At 42.1% G+C, this 13,814-nt stretch overlaps 1 protein-coding gene across 1 annotated transcript; it reads left to right on the top strand.

Moving 5' to 3' along the window:
• Positions 1-2,381: 2,381 nt before the first annotated feature.
• slc35f3a (solute carrier family 35 member F3a) lies at positions 2,382-12,599 on the top strand. The gene is made up of 8 exons (XM_030775122.1): positions 2,382-2,440; positions 4,829-5,043; positions 9,635-9,983; positions 10,667-10,886; positions 11,241-11,366; positions 11,530-11,722; positions 12,089-12,178; positions 12,352-12,599. The coding sequence occupies exons 1-8, from the start codon at positions 2,382-2,384 to the stop codon at positions 12,597-12,599; spliced, it is 1,500 nt and encodes a 499-aa protein (XP_030630982.1).
• The last annotated feature ends 1,215 nt before the right edge of the window (positions 12,600-13,814 follow it).

Here is a 13,814-nt window from a genome sequence, read left to right as displayed (position 1 = left end):
GAGATGGTCAGTTATCAAACCCCATAAAACTCTAATTCATTGTCAGTGTAACGTTTCAGGCCGTTTGCAATATGGATGTGTTGAGATATCTTACGAATCCCTACAGGGCCGATGGCAGTGTAGATGATGCAAATGTAATGATTTTACACACAATTGAAACATCTTGACAGCATAATTGGCATTTCCAGACTCTCACCTATTACGAATTGTTATTTTCACACTTATGGCATTTTCTCTCATTTCTTATACAATTTATGTTGACGTTCTAACCCAATACCTCAACACGTCAAAACCAAGGTATTCCCCTTTCTTTTTCAATCAGAGGAGCTCTTTTCAAATGCTTCTTTTCCTCACGGCTGTGTTTTACCCACCTGTTCTTCTCTATGTGTAACACTGCCAGACTTATTTTGCATGAGTATACAGATAACAGGGTCTAACTGTGAAGTCTGTCAAATCTCACTATGTCCTTATACAACAGAGCAACGTGTGCCAGCTTTCTCCTGGCTGCTTGGTTTGATAAAAGTTATCTGCAAGGAAATCTTGTCAGCATGAGGCAGTGTTTTTTAGAGGTGGCAGAGATAATGGCCCTCACACCCTTTCAAAACCATTTACAGTCATGGGCGAAAAGGTGGAACTGTTGGGACGGTTTTTAATAACTAGGCACTACAACTCAATAGCTCCTTTCATTCTCCTCCAGCCATATGGATTATTATTATTTTTTTTTTTTTTACAAAAACAGCCCTACCGTGTCTCTGTCTGCTGAGGCCACTTAAAAGAATCCATGTCAGTGGTCCGATCCATGCCTCACTAAAACCACTGCTGTATGTGATCTAGTCCCCTGGCTTAACTATCTCACAGCGAAGAGATAAACAAAACCGTAAAAATTCATCTATCAAACAGGCAAAATTACAGGTAAGATTCAAACACGACTACTGGTCTTTTATAACAAAGTCATCAAATAAGCCATGGAAAGACCCCTGTTGCTCTCCCCATAACTCTTTCCAAGTGATTCTACCATGTCGATGCTTGCAAAGAGATTCTGTTTCAGAAGATCGTTTATTTTAAACAGTCTGTTTTAGCACAAACCCATGAAATGATTCCCATAAGCCCCACATAAACCCTCGTAATGTTCAGATTCATTATTAGAACAACTGTTTACTGTCTCTCTTCACTCTAATTTTCTCTTTTCTCTAAATGTCATTTTTTTCTAGTACCGTGCTGGAGTCAATAAACATCAAATCTTAAACAAAATGGACCATAACGCTTTTGGAGCTGTATTTTTCTTTTTTCTCAACTTAAATTTGCATAATAAATTACTAAAGAGTTGAGTCTTACATGAAATCAGCACCCACCAGAGTAGATGAAATCTTTAAAGCACAAATAGAAAGCTTCTATCATATCTTCTCGCATGTAACTATAATACTAGAGGAGCTGATGGACATAAAATAACTCTGATATTAGCTCTCTCCAGTGCCGGCATGTCTTAGGCTGGAAACATCACTTGCGAAATCTCTTTGTGTTAAAGAGACTGTAAAATGCTCAGTGTTTTGCCACTGAAAGATTCCTTACTTCTTTATTCCTTTTAAAAAAAAAAAAAAGATTTCTGAACCTGAGTTTGATGTCAGTGAAGATCAGATGCGCTGTCTTCGTTGCTGACAGATTTGAAGATGGTGCGGCTATGTCAGCTACATGTAACAAAAGACTAGACGTTTCTCTCAGATATTTACTACGCCTCTTTACTCCTTTCCAAATTCCAGCCGTGGCTTTTAGGTGCCACGTCTCCTGCTTGCCAGATCCTTGTTTTGTGTGTGACTTTGCTTTGTCCTTGCTAAACACTTTCACCAACCCCACCCTCCACCCTCTCTACCGGCAGCTCGGTCTTGCTTAGGTTCTCACATGTGAGTTTTACATTTCTTTTCCCCTGCTCTGGGTATACTCTGGCCAGCTGGGCCTCTGGGGTGGCAGGCCTAACAGGGTCTCTCTCTCTCTCTCTCTCTCTCTCTCTCTCTCTCTCTGCCAGAGCCTCTAAGTCAATGAAGGTAAGCAGATGCAGAGAGAACCTGATCGCCCTGTCCCCACGGCATTCTCCATCTGAAGGTGTCTAGCGGCTTATTGACGAGCACTGTCAGGAGTTTTTGCCTGACTAAGCACAGGTTTCCACGCTGAGGCTCGCGTTGGGTTGGAGAAGGTTCTTCACCGATCGATGGATGCCAAGCCCCTGTTCTCTCCCTCCCTCCCTACACACACACACACACACACACACACACACACACACACACCAAGCCACACACACCCCAAAAGCCATCTTTCAAAATCTGGCTACAGACAGCAATGCTGCCACACTGCGGGGACAGGATTCCCACGCATGATGATCCAGCGCAATGCAGAAAGGGGAGCAGAATCCAGCGCCCTATGTCCAGCCACGCCACCTCAGAGACAGGTAACCGATTTACACTGCTACACCTGTGCCTATGGATTCATCTTAGACACGCTCAACACTATAACAGCTCTTTAAATAGAGTTCTGTGAAGGTTGGGGACCTTGAGGAGGTGTTGAACAGCTTAGTTCAGGGGCAAAGAGTTGGATTGGTTCACTTGGGGGCAAAAATTGATATGCAGCTCTTGAAATGTGTACTGAATGCAACTATTCTTGAAAACAGACTTTGTTGGTACTTTTGTTAAGTTTTGGATGTTTTGCAATCCGAAAAAGCTCGGGGGGGGGGTTGCTGTTTGACTATTTGTGTAGAGTCAAAAAGTCAAAAGAATCATCTTCTATCCTGATCTCACATTAACACAACATGGCCAGCATGACAGAGCACAGATGTAGATGCATATCTATGACAATGTATCTGCACTTTTACGAAAGAGGATGTAATTAAGACAGTGCAGTTTTAGAAGGAATATTTTTTACAGAAAAAGATCATTTGTAATGGATCAGTCAGCAGCCTGTTTCAGTTGTCCTGACAAGCCCTGATCCAGCTGTTTACAAAGTGGATCGGAACCTGAGTATACAAATAAAACTCAGGAGTGCTGTTCTTATTTTGTAGATTGTTCTTATGCTAGTGATTGTATGGCGTGTACAGTTACAATCTATAAGCACTAAATAGTTACAACCACATGGAACTGCCAACAAAGTGTAGCTCTAAGCAGATAGCTGACAATCTACTTTTCACAAAGCTGAAGCAAAGTTGAAAACTCCTAAGAAAAAAAGAGAGAATTTTGTTTTGAAGGGTTTGTCTTTGAGTTCCCATATCCTAAGTCAGCATTTGAGGAGATCTGTAGATTTGTTTTGGGTTGTGTGTCTGCATGTGTGTGTGTGTGTGTGTGTGTGTGTGTGTGTGTAATAGAACAGACAGGACAAAGCTGGTATGAAACATGCGGGTTAAATCAAAGAAACTCAACCATATTGATTTCTCCTGTTCTGTCTCCCCAAATCCACTCATTCCCCTCTCCCTCCCTAGGCCAATTTCACACTGTTCACAGTCACAGCCCCCTCTCTCGACTGAGACAGAAAGATGGACAGGCTAAACTTGGGTGGCACTTAACTGCAGCCCACCTGCCGCCCCGCCAATCCTCCAACACGCAGATTCACTAAAACAGGACTGTGTGTGCGTTGTCCATACAAATACCGATTTTTATTAGTCGGTCTGATCATCGTTTAGTCGGCTAAATAAAATCCCCAAGGCTTCTGAGATCATCAGTAAATTTTCACGATATACAGGTAACCATACAGCTGAACTTAAAAAAAAACTTATGTTGTCTGATTATCTTATGTCTTATCTTATCGTATGTTATCGGTAATTTTGTCCAAACAATACTGAATGCGCTTATAATTGTTTTCATAATGTTTTATTGGTGAAAACGCGTTGTTACATAATCGATGGCGCTGAAGCAACAGAGTGACTGTGCATGCAAGCTGACCGACACACAATTATTCAATTCAGATCACGCTCACGCCGGAGGTTTGTTAATGCTTTGATGTGGTCGATTCCAACATACGTCGATTCCAATTCGCAGAGCGGGATTATTCGGGTTTAGTCTGATACAAACACGAACAAACTTTAACATCTGACTTTTTATTGGAATTTGGCTACCCTGAAAACTCGTAGGTAGAGAACAGACCATTATTATCATTCAGAGAGAAATATTTAAATGAAAAAATGCCGCTGAAATTATTAAAATAACAAGTGATTCGTGTTCACTGAATAACTACGTCGTAATAACGTAATTAGCATTTTACTCTGTCTAGGTTCTGAAGGATTGTCCCACAGCGAGTACAGGCGTACTAGAAAAGAGGAGGTTTTTCTGCAGACCGCATGCAGAGCTCACACTCACCAGTATACATCTCTCTGATGTGTCCTCCTTCCCAAGGCATCACACTTGATGCCGGTTCTCATAAATAAATTATTTCGATCGAACTGCGCAAAACTATGGAAAAAGAGACACCTGTCATCAGTCAGCGATGTACGGATGTAATTTGTATACAGGTGGTACAAATCTGCATCACGTGGGTACAAGAATACGGGTTGCTTCGATGACTTTGATTCAAAATATTCTTTAGTCTTGATCTCTTTGCAAATGTTTTTTATCCTTCTGATCTGAGATGGGTACGTCGGAATCTCAAATCACAGAAAACTGCTCAGTTTCAGAGTAAGTCTTTCAGGTTTGTTTCAAAATACATTACGAGAACAGTTAGCCTACAGTACGTTATTTTCCCTGTTGATTGTAGAGCTGCTAAGTGGCAAAACAAAGTTAGTTATTTCTGTCGCAAAACGAGTTCAAATCATTTTGGGATGCACTTGTTTAATCGTCCTTTTCTATGTTTTCAGCGGAATGCGGAAATCTCCTGACATGAGTCCGCGTCGTTTGTCCGATATCAGCCCTCAACTTCGACAGTTAAAATCTCTCGTCCTCGACGAAGACATAAAAGAGGAGCTGAAGTCCTCTAAATCAGTAGAGGACATAAATAACGCTACGATAGAGGAGCGGATCCTTAGGATTACAGGCTACTATGGATACCAGCCTTGGGGTACAGCCTCCAGAGGTAAAGAAGCAGGTACCTCCTTTTGAACTATGATAATGACAGACTTCCTGCCTTGATTAGTTATCAGATGACGGCGATAACTAAATTTACTACTTTATTATGCTAGATTTTTATTGCTTTTCTTGTTTTAAGTTCTTGACAGTTTTCATTTGATTGTCATTTCGCTTTGACGCGTTTTAACGTCGTTGACCTGTGTTTGACTGAGGTCTGTCCATTCTTTGTATTCTTTGACGACTATTAATCCTCTGCTCCTCTGACGGCGAGGGAGCGCTTCAAGTCTTTAATCTCACTTAGTCTTGCGGCTGTCACTTGTGGCTGTTTTTTTGTTTTTCGGGGGGGCGGTTGGTTGGTTGGTTAGTCTCCGAGATTGCGGTGGATGATAAATTAATGAGATGGGAAGGTTGTGCACCTTTCTCTCACGGCCACTGTAAACACATCGATCTGCTATCACAGCCCCCCCGCATTTCATCTGCGACTTGTTCTTCTCTCGGTCCTTTTATTTCACCCGGCGCGCTGTGTGTCTGTTTTACCTTTAAAACCATGAATACCAATGAGATGCGGTACGGAGAGAAACAGCACAAACTACAGATCGTGCATACATCAGCAAATTTGATCTTTTACAAAGCCTGAGTCAAACAACTCACCGTAGCACCTGCAATGTAGTCAAAAGCTGAAACAGCCATTCCCCAAGAAAATGACAGGAAGAGGTGAAAAAAAAAATCTTTGTGAAGAACCGATGTGAGGTAGTGGAGGCTGGACAAAAAATAGCATATTTGTCAGTTGTCAGTTTGGCTGATTTTGGACCTTAGCATGCAATTGTAATGACTCTATGATCCTATTCCTTGCTCAGAAATACACTTTCAAATGGAAAAAGCTGAAGTTTCTGTCATTGCAATCACTGTTCTGTTTAGTGTCAGAATCTCTTGTTTGCTTGCTTATGAATGAGTTTGTACAGTGTTACAGTAAATGATCAAAGGCATAATAATCACAAGAAACTAGTAATTTTGCTGTAAGTGAGAAAAACTGTATCCAAGGCTACAGCTGTACCCGATTCTTGCTGACTCACCGGGGCAGAGGAGGACCCAAAGCTCTACTCATTCTTATTCTCGTTCTGTCTCCGATCGTACCGTAGTGTTAGGGGGTTGAAACTTTAATGCCAAGGAAGCAGCTATGAGTAAGCCTTTTTTTGTGCACTTACTGTTCATCTTCCCACTGGACGGATTCCTAGGGCCATTGGTATGGGTAGTATGAGTGGTAATATACTGAAAACTTGAACGTAACCCATTAAGATTATTGTAACTGTGCACTCAGGTGTACTCTGTGCTCTGAGTGGAGAAAATGAATATCTAGATACATCTAGATCTAACATCACTTTTCTCAAACTGTGTGTCTTCATATCTGTCGTTTTGAAATATCGGCGTGTTAAGTCATGTCAGAGCCTTTAGCTCAGCTTGAGCACATATGTAGCTGACTGTGATAGGTTAGGACTGTTACAGCAGCAGATCATTCAGACTTGATGAGATCATTGGAGCTTGACTGTGTGAAGCCTTCTACCCTTACTCTGGACCATCACATGCATCTTGTGAAACAAGTGTGACAGGGCCTGTCTATATCACAGGGGGGATCGATGGTGCGATGTGACTTGGCACTCGGGCGTCGTCACAGAGGGGTCTATGTCTTTATCAAGGCATGTAAAAAAAGTAGTAAAAAAGGATGTCTGTGAACCTCTCTCTCTCTCTATCTCTCTCCCTCTCTCTCTCTGTCTGTCTGTCTCTATCTCTCTCTCTCCCTCTCTCTCTCTGTCTGTCCCTCTCCCTCACTTTCTCTCCCTCTGTCTCTCTCTCTCTGTCTCTTTCCCTCTCTCTGTCTGTCTCTCTCTGTCTGTCTCTCTCTCTCTCTCACTTTCTCTCCCTCTCTCTCTCTGTCTGTCTGTCTGTCTCTCTCTCTCTCTCTCTCTCTTTCTGCAGCAGTGCAGAATACCCTATTTGTGGTCGTCCATACACACACAGTGAGCCTAGCTATGCCGAGGCCCATGGAGGAACGCTGTATCTCAGTGTGAAATTTAGACTGCTGAGAGAAGCGTATTAACAGTAGTCGGGCAGCACAGGGAAAGAGAGTCTATAAAGTTAAATGGAAAGAAATGAAAAGGTCTCTTGAAACGTGTTATGAGTTTCTCGTCCAGCTCCTTTAACTTATCCAAAGAGCATACCCAAGTTTGACAGCTCCTAAAATTATATCAAATTCATTTTTTACTCCCTGCAGTTTAGCCTGAGGGGAAATAATGAGGAGAGGCAAGAGAGAGAGAATTTAATGTGAGGTTGAGCTGTAAGAGATTTGTTTAGATGAGAGGAAAAACTGAATGAAAAAAAAAAAGAAAACTTTATTTACATGACAGTTTTTGAAGCTGGCACCTTTTGAGTTTAGAAAGTAAACTAAAAATGCCATTTCTAAACACTCTCCAAATTTGATTTATTTTAAAATTGATTTTCACAGTCATCTTTCATCATTTTTTATGTCATATCGTCATTGTAATGAGTGAATCTGCGTTGCTGTGTGAGCAAAATATACATTTATTTGGAAAACAAAATACAGAGTAATAATTTAGGGAACATCCCTTCAGCCTATGATAAGCACTTCAGGTACATCGCCACTGATGACAGTAATGATTTCTTCTACGGTTTTAATCACTGCGTAAACACAGGCTCACAGTTAGAGGTTTTGAACAGTGAGAGACTGTCTTAATTCCCTCAAGATTTCAAACAATCACTTGTACATAATTATAGTTGAGAGAATTCGTTTGAGTTTCTATTTGTGCTGTTGGGATGTGTGCATGGTGTATGCTTGGCCCAGATGACAGCAGCCATCTTAGTACATACTGCTGGTGTCTCACTGTGGTGAAATAATGAGAGCTTTGCCTCACTAGCTGACTGCTGCATGGGGACAGTCTGTCTGTCTCCAGGTCCCAGGGATGGCACTCCGAATCCCTGGCAGTGGCGGGGCACCGTGCGACCGCCCACGCCTGGGGGAGCAAGGTTAAACGGAGGGCAACGTTAAACGAAGAGACTTGCTTTTAGAGGAGAGAGACTGTCTCTGTGAGAAACCTAATTACATGGATTTGTGTTTAATGCTTGTTGCAGGGGAAGAGCTCAGACGTTCTGTTTTGATCCTGCAAAATAAAGTGAAACTATGACATAAAAACAAACGGAAAGGGATGCTGCATGCAATGCTCTGTGCAGTGTATATGTTATATGCAGTGTATATGTTACATTTTAAGACCAGCGGCCTTTGTCAGAATTGTTTTGATCGAGCCGTCAGAATGGGTGCATAGGCTAATTTTGTCCTTGATTCTAGAAGCTTCCGCCTGTCATCTCAAGTGCATTTTTGTTATATCTAATACTGTGTAATAGAGGCACAGAAGTAGGGGGGAGACAAATAGAGATAGATCGTCTTCAGCACCATGGACAGTTCTTTCCCCGGAAAAGGTTTTTTTCTTAACAGAAGCACTGCTCTACTCTCCATTCTGTGACACTGGCTTTGATTTTTCGATTCAGTCCATGTTTTATGACACTGACGAATATGTTTGGAGAACAGTTTTATTCACTGAATCGGAATTTTCATCACGCAACAGCTTGTTTTGCCTCTTTGTGTACAGAAATTGTTTGATTTCACTGGATGAGAACTAATAAAGACAAAGCTTTTTGCAAGCCCTCTTACTAATTGTTACCCAGATATCAAGTATCCTCTGCATATTGCATAGCCGTTGCCTTGTGTATTGCAAACTTCCCTGTGGAAATTAAATATCAAACAGGCTTTAAAATCATGTAAACCTAGTTCTTAAATGGAAGCGAGACGAAATTGAACCGAGCACGTTATTCCCTGGCTAAATTTCTTACCGTCCTCATGATACATGGAAAGCGCTACAGAATGTGTGATTAAAGTTGTGCTTTTAAATCATTTTTGCACCCTCTAACAGATACTACTGACAGTAGCAGAAAATCTGATTGGATAGCAATTTGGATAAGCATATTCATAATGGAAAACTCAAGTGACAGCGCACCTCTGGCAGGGAAAGACAGGCGGAGGTCATCCCAGGTCACATGCTCAACCCTGTGTCGTATCCTAAGACTTATTTGAGGAAGTCACCAGAGTGTGTGCCACCAGGGTGTGCACTCCTGGAGTGTGTGTCCCCAGAGTGTGTTCACTCAGATTGAGTGCAGATCCTGGACTCAACATTCATGTTCACATTTGATGTGATGTTTGGTCCGTAAAAATGCAGAGGAAGATGACTAAAGACCTACTTATCCCCTTTGATGTAGATTTTTTCAAAATGAAGTCTCTAAACGGTCAAAAGCAGTGTCAACTGAGTTTGCAGAAAAATGCCAAAACATGTACAGGCCAATAACACACTAAGTCTGTAATACACTGGTAGAGTACTATTAATATTAATGTAGTCTAGTGAGAGATTCAGAAATGAGAGAATACTTTAACAGTGTGTGCCATTATTTTAACAGTGTGTGCTTGATATGTGGGTGTGCGTGCCTGTGTGTGTCTGTGTGGGTGTGCATGCATGTGTGTGTGTGTGTGTGTGAAGCAGAGGATCGTTCCAGAGAGAAAGCCGACGTGAAGGCCGACGGTCACGTGGGCGGGGCCGCGGGCGTGTCCAGGGCGGAGCCTGCAAGCAGACGGCAGAGCCTGCGTTGTTGCGTGCAGGTGACCTGTGTGCACCTTCGTCATGCGCTGTGGGGATTCGCCATGCTGATATGCGTGTGCTCGTCTTGGTCAGGCTCCACCCAGCTGGCCAAACTGACGGTCAGGCGCTTAAACATACCTTTTGCCATCACCTGGTTCTCCACATCCTGGAACTGCCTCATCTTCCCTCTGTACTACCTGGGTCATCTGTGCTGCAGCAGGGAGAGACACACACCCAGGCAACGCTTCAGGTGAGTGACAGTTGTGTGTCCAGGTGTAGCGTGTCCAGCCGCAAGTGACCACGTGGGAGGCATTGCTCTTTCAACTGAAATGAGGAATTCAGCACTTAATTTTTTTTTGTTTAAGAGTATGGTTACTCCTTCAATCTTCACTCTCCATTTCTGACACAGTGAAAGTCTACATGTCTACAAATTTTCAGCATAACTGTTTTGTTTCATAAATGCGAATGCATGGTTTACTACCTTCAGCAACTAGACTTTATAAGACGTATCTAGCCTACTGATTTTATGATTAAGTTGATTCTCATGGTTTTAATTGCTATGGCTTTGAAGAGTGGTAGTCAGTAGCTCTGTACTGAGAAAACAGCCTGTAAGAGACAGTAAATGGTGTGCATGTATGCTCTCTGTTTGGTTTTTTTTTGTTTACATGTATTTTAATTTGTCATTCGTCTCTTTGTATTTTATACATGTGTGATTATTACTGAGTGACTGTTTTCATGTGTCTGTGCGTGGACGCACGCATACACACCTGTGTGTGACATCATTATTTATGTACGTACGTATGTATACGTGTGTGTGTGTGTGTGTGTGCGTGTGTGCGCGCACACATCCATATGTTGTGTCTGTGTGTGTGTGTGTGTGTGTGTGTGTGTGTGTGTGTGTGTGTGCCCCTACGCGTCTGTGTCTGTGTCCAGGGAGTGCTGTCGGTTCCTGGGAGATGACAAGCTATCTGTGAAGGTTCTGTTATCCAGGGTGGCTCCGTTTGGTCTGCTGTGGACTCTTACACACTACCTGTACCTGCAGGGCATCCGCAGGATCCCGCCCACCGACGCCAGCGCCCTCTTCTGCTGCAGCCGAGCGTTTGTCTTCCTGCTGTCTTGGATCGTGCTCAGAGAGCGCTTCCTGGGAGTGCGGGTAAGCCCAACACACTGGGCGTGGATACGACTCCTGTGTTACTTCAGTGTCAGTAGAGCATTGGTGTAATATCAGTGTGACTCATGTTTGTCATCAGCGTATTATCAGTAGAACCTGCGTGACGCCAGAGTAACATCAGACTGACTTCAGAGTCACATGAGTGTAACATCAGTCTGGAGTCACTATAGCATCAGTATGAAGTCAATGTAGCATAGGTATGACTGTAGTGTTATGTAAATGTGGTGTAACTGTGATGTCAGGGTAGGATTAGTGTAACTTCAGAGTGGTGTCAGAATGAAAATCAGCATACAATTATTGTAAGATTAGTGTGACACTGATGTTGTCTACCTGCAGATTGTGGCAGCTATTTTAGCCATAGCTGGAATAGTGATGATGACATATGCAGATGGTTTCCATAGTTACTCAGTGATTGGCATCTCCTTGGTAGTTGGGTCTGCTTCAACAGCAGCTGTGTACAAGGTGAGCACTAATACTGGTGGCATAAAATTTTACATATGTACTATGTAATGCAGTATTGTGAAACTCTAGCTGTGTGTGTGTGTGTGTGTGTGTGTGTGTGTGTGTGCGCGCGTGTGTGTGTGTGTGTTTGTGTGTGCGTGTGCGTGTGGTTGTGTGTTTTCAGGTTCTGTTCAGGTTGATCTTGGGCAGTGCCAAACTGGGTGAAGCAGCATTGTATCTGACTGCCCTCGGAAGTGCCAACATGCTCTTCGTCAGCATTGTGCCGTTCATACTCTTCCTCACTGGTGCAGAGGACTTTGGTTCACCTGGTGATATACCGTGGCCTTGTTTATGCGGCATAGCTGGTCTTTTAATAGGTAAGAACTGAAGAATGAGATAAGAGTACACTATCAACTCTATGCAGAACTTTAGAGACATAGTCCATGATCTATTGATTTTTTAGAAATTAGTTTTTAGCATTTTGTTTCAGCTGAGGTTTATGGTCAGAAAGCAAGAAAATGTTCAAAATAGACACTTTATAATTTAACAGCTGTTTGAATTTGACAAGACATCTTGTTGGCACAGTTGGGTATTTGTATTTTTGATCTGTTGGACAATTAAGAAAGAGGAAGTTCTCATACAATGGCTGTTAATGATTTATTCAGTGGTTGCCAGGATACGAAACCATGATTTTATCCATGTTTTTTGAATTTGTCTTGTTTCTTTTCCCCATCCTGTTCTAGTGTTTAATTTCCTGCTGAATTTTGGCATTCTGATAACCCTTCCGACTTTGATTTCGCTGGGAGTAGTCCTTAGCGTACCAGTAAATGCTGGTGAGTTCCCATTGGACTTGTACCCAGTTTTTGTTGCTGTAGTAATTAGGCTGTACTGACAAAGAACCAACCTACTCTACAGTATCACCACAGTATAGCATCTCCTGGGCAGTTATAATGTTGAGCGTGAACATAAAATGTGTTTTCTACTTGTTTATTCTCCCGTACGGCAGTCATAGACCGCTGCAGTGGTGAGATCCAGTTCAACAGTGTCCGTGTGATCGCAGTCTCCATCATCTGCCTGGGCTTTTTATTAATGTTGCTCCCTGAAGACTGGGACCAGTGCTTACTGCAACTCCGTTCCTTGTTGTGCCGAAAGAAACAACCAGCAGAGGGCGCCAAAGAGATGCATACAGAAACACTGCACATAAAAACTATGGAGACTAGGAACTGCAACTCCAAGTCGACTCCTTGTCACTGATCTGGAATCAGCCATTTCCCTCAATCATGCAGCCGAACTCGATCAGTTACTGAGGGATGATGTGGCAAAAGAGTGTGACTGGATCAGAAGTGCCAAGATGCCAAGACAGGTTGTCTGGACTTGAAGAAATACATGAACACTTAGAGATAGAGATCTGTAGACACAGGAATAAGTTTTTGTCTTCTGCCTTTTAGATAATGTTATTCGATTGATTTTTTTTGGACTGTCTGGACTTATGAGAAGGTCAATTTGGAGATTGATCAGTTTTTGGCTGAACTGCCTTTTTTTCCTTTTCTGAGAACAATGGGCAAGTTTGTGAAATTTTGGGGTTGATCTGTTCACAGAATATGAACATATTTCTTATGGACCAGTTTTAAAAGGCAGATGTGTACAGCAGTTGATTGTATGGTTCAACACAGCTCTTCTGTCCAGCAGGTCCGTGCTTTGAGATCCATCCAATATGAATGGAGGACCGGGCTAAACTAATGTCGCAAGTTTGACTGTTAATGAGAAAAAGAGACTCTCTTGGCCCAGAGGGACACTGTTGCATTTAATCTCCCACACTTGCAGATTGGTACAACCATTTGCGTATTACCCAATGAATGGCTGTACTTTATATGAAATGACTATTCACGGGCATTCTGTGCTTTTCACAAAATATATACATGACGGTGAAGTATAAATGCAAACTTGGTAGATATATTGTATATTCATATTTTCAGGTCTACAATAATCCCCGTAATCCAGATTATGCGTGTAAACTCATCAAATCAATATGGCAGATTATTTCTTTGGATTTCAGTGGCAGTATGTTGGTATTGTATTCCTGTGGAATATTGGCACACTGTAAACCTTTGTAAGGAATATTTTTGTTTTGTTTCATTTTTAACCTGGACATACTGAGTAGCGATTCAGAAATAAAGAGTATCAGATATAAAGATCCCTGCCGACAACTTCCATGTTAAATGTCAGAATTTCACTGTTAAGAACCTACGCATACAGAGAGAGAGAGAGAGAGAGAGAGAGAGAGAGAGAGAGAGAAAGAGGTAGAGAGAGAGAGAGAAAGACAGACAGATAGATAGATATACATAGATATACATATATTTTGCTGTAATAGCCTCACAATAGTACAAAAATAGTAAGACAGGTATGCGTGAAGGCAAAAATATAAAAATGCCATTTCAGTGTTTAAATATATAAAAACATAACATGACT

This window comes from Chanos chanos, chromosome 5 (genome assembly GCF_902362185.1).
Source record: "Chanos chanos chromosome 5, fChaCha1.1, whole genome shotgun sequence".
Taxonomy (NCBI): domain Eukaryota; kingdom Metazoa; phylum Chordata; class Actinopteri; order Gonorynchiformes; family Chanidae; genus Chanos; species Chanos chanos.
This window is presented reverse-complemented; position numbering and strand designations above follow the sequence as displayed.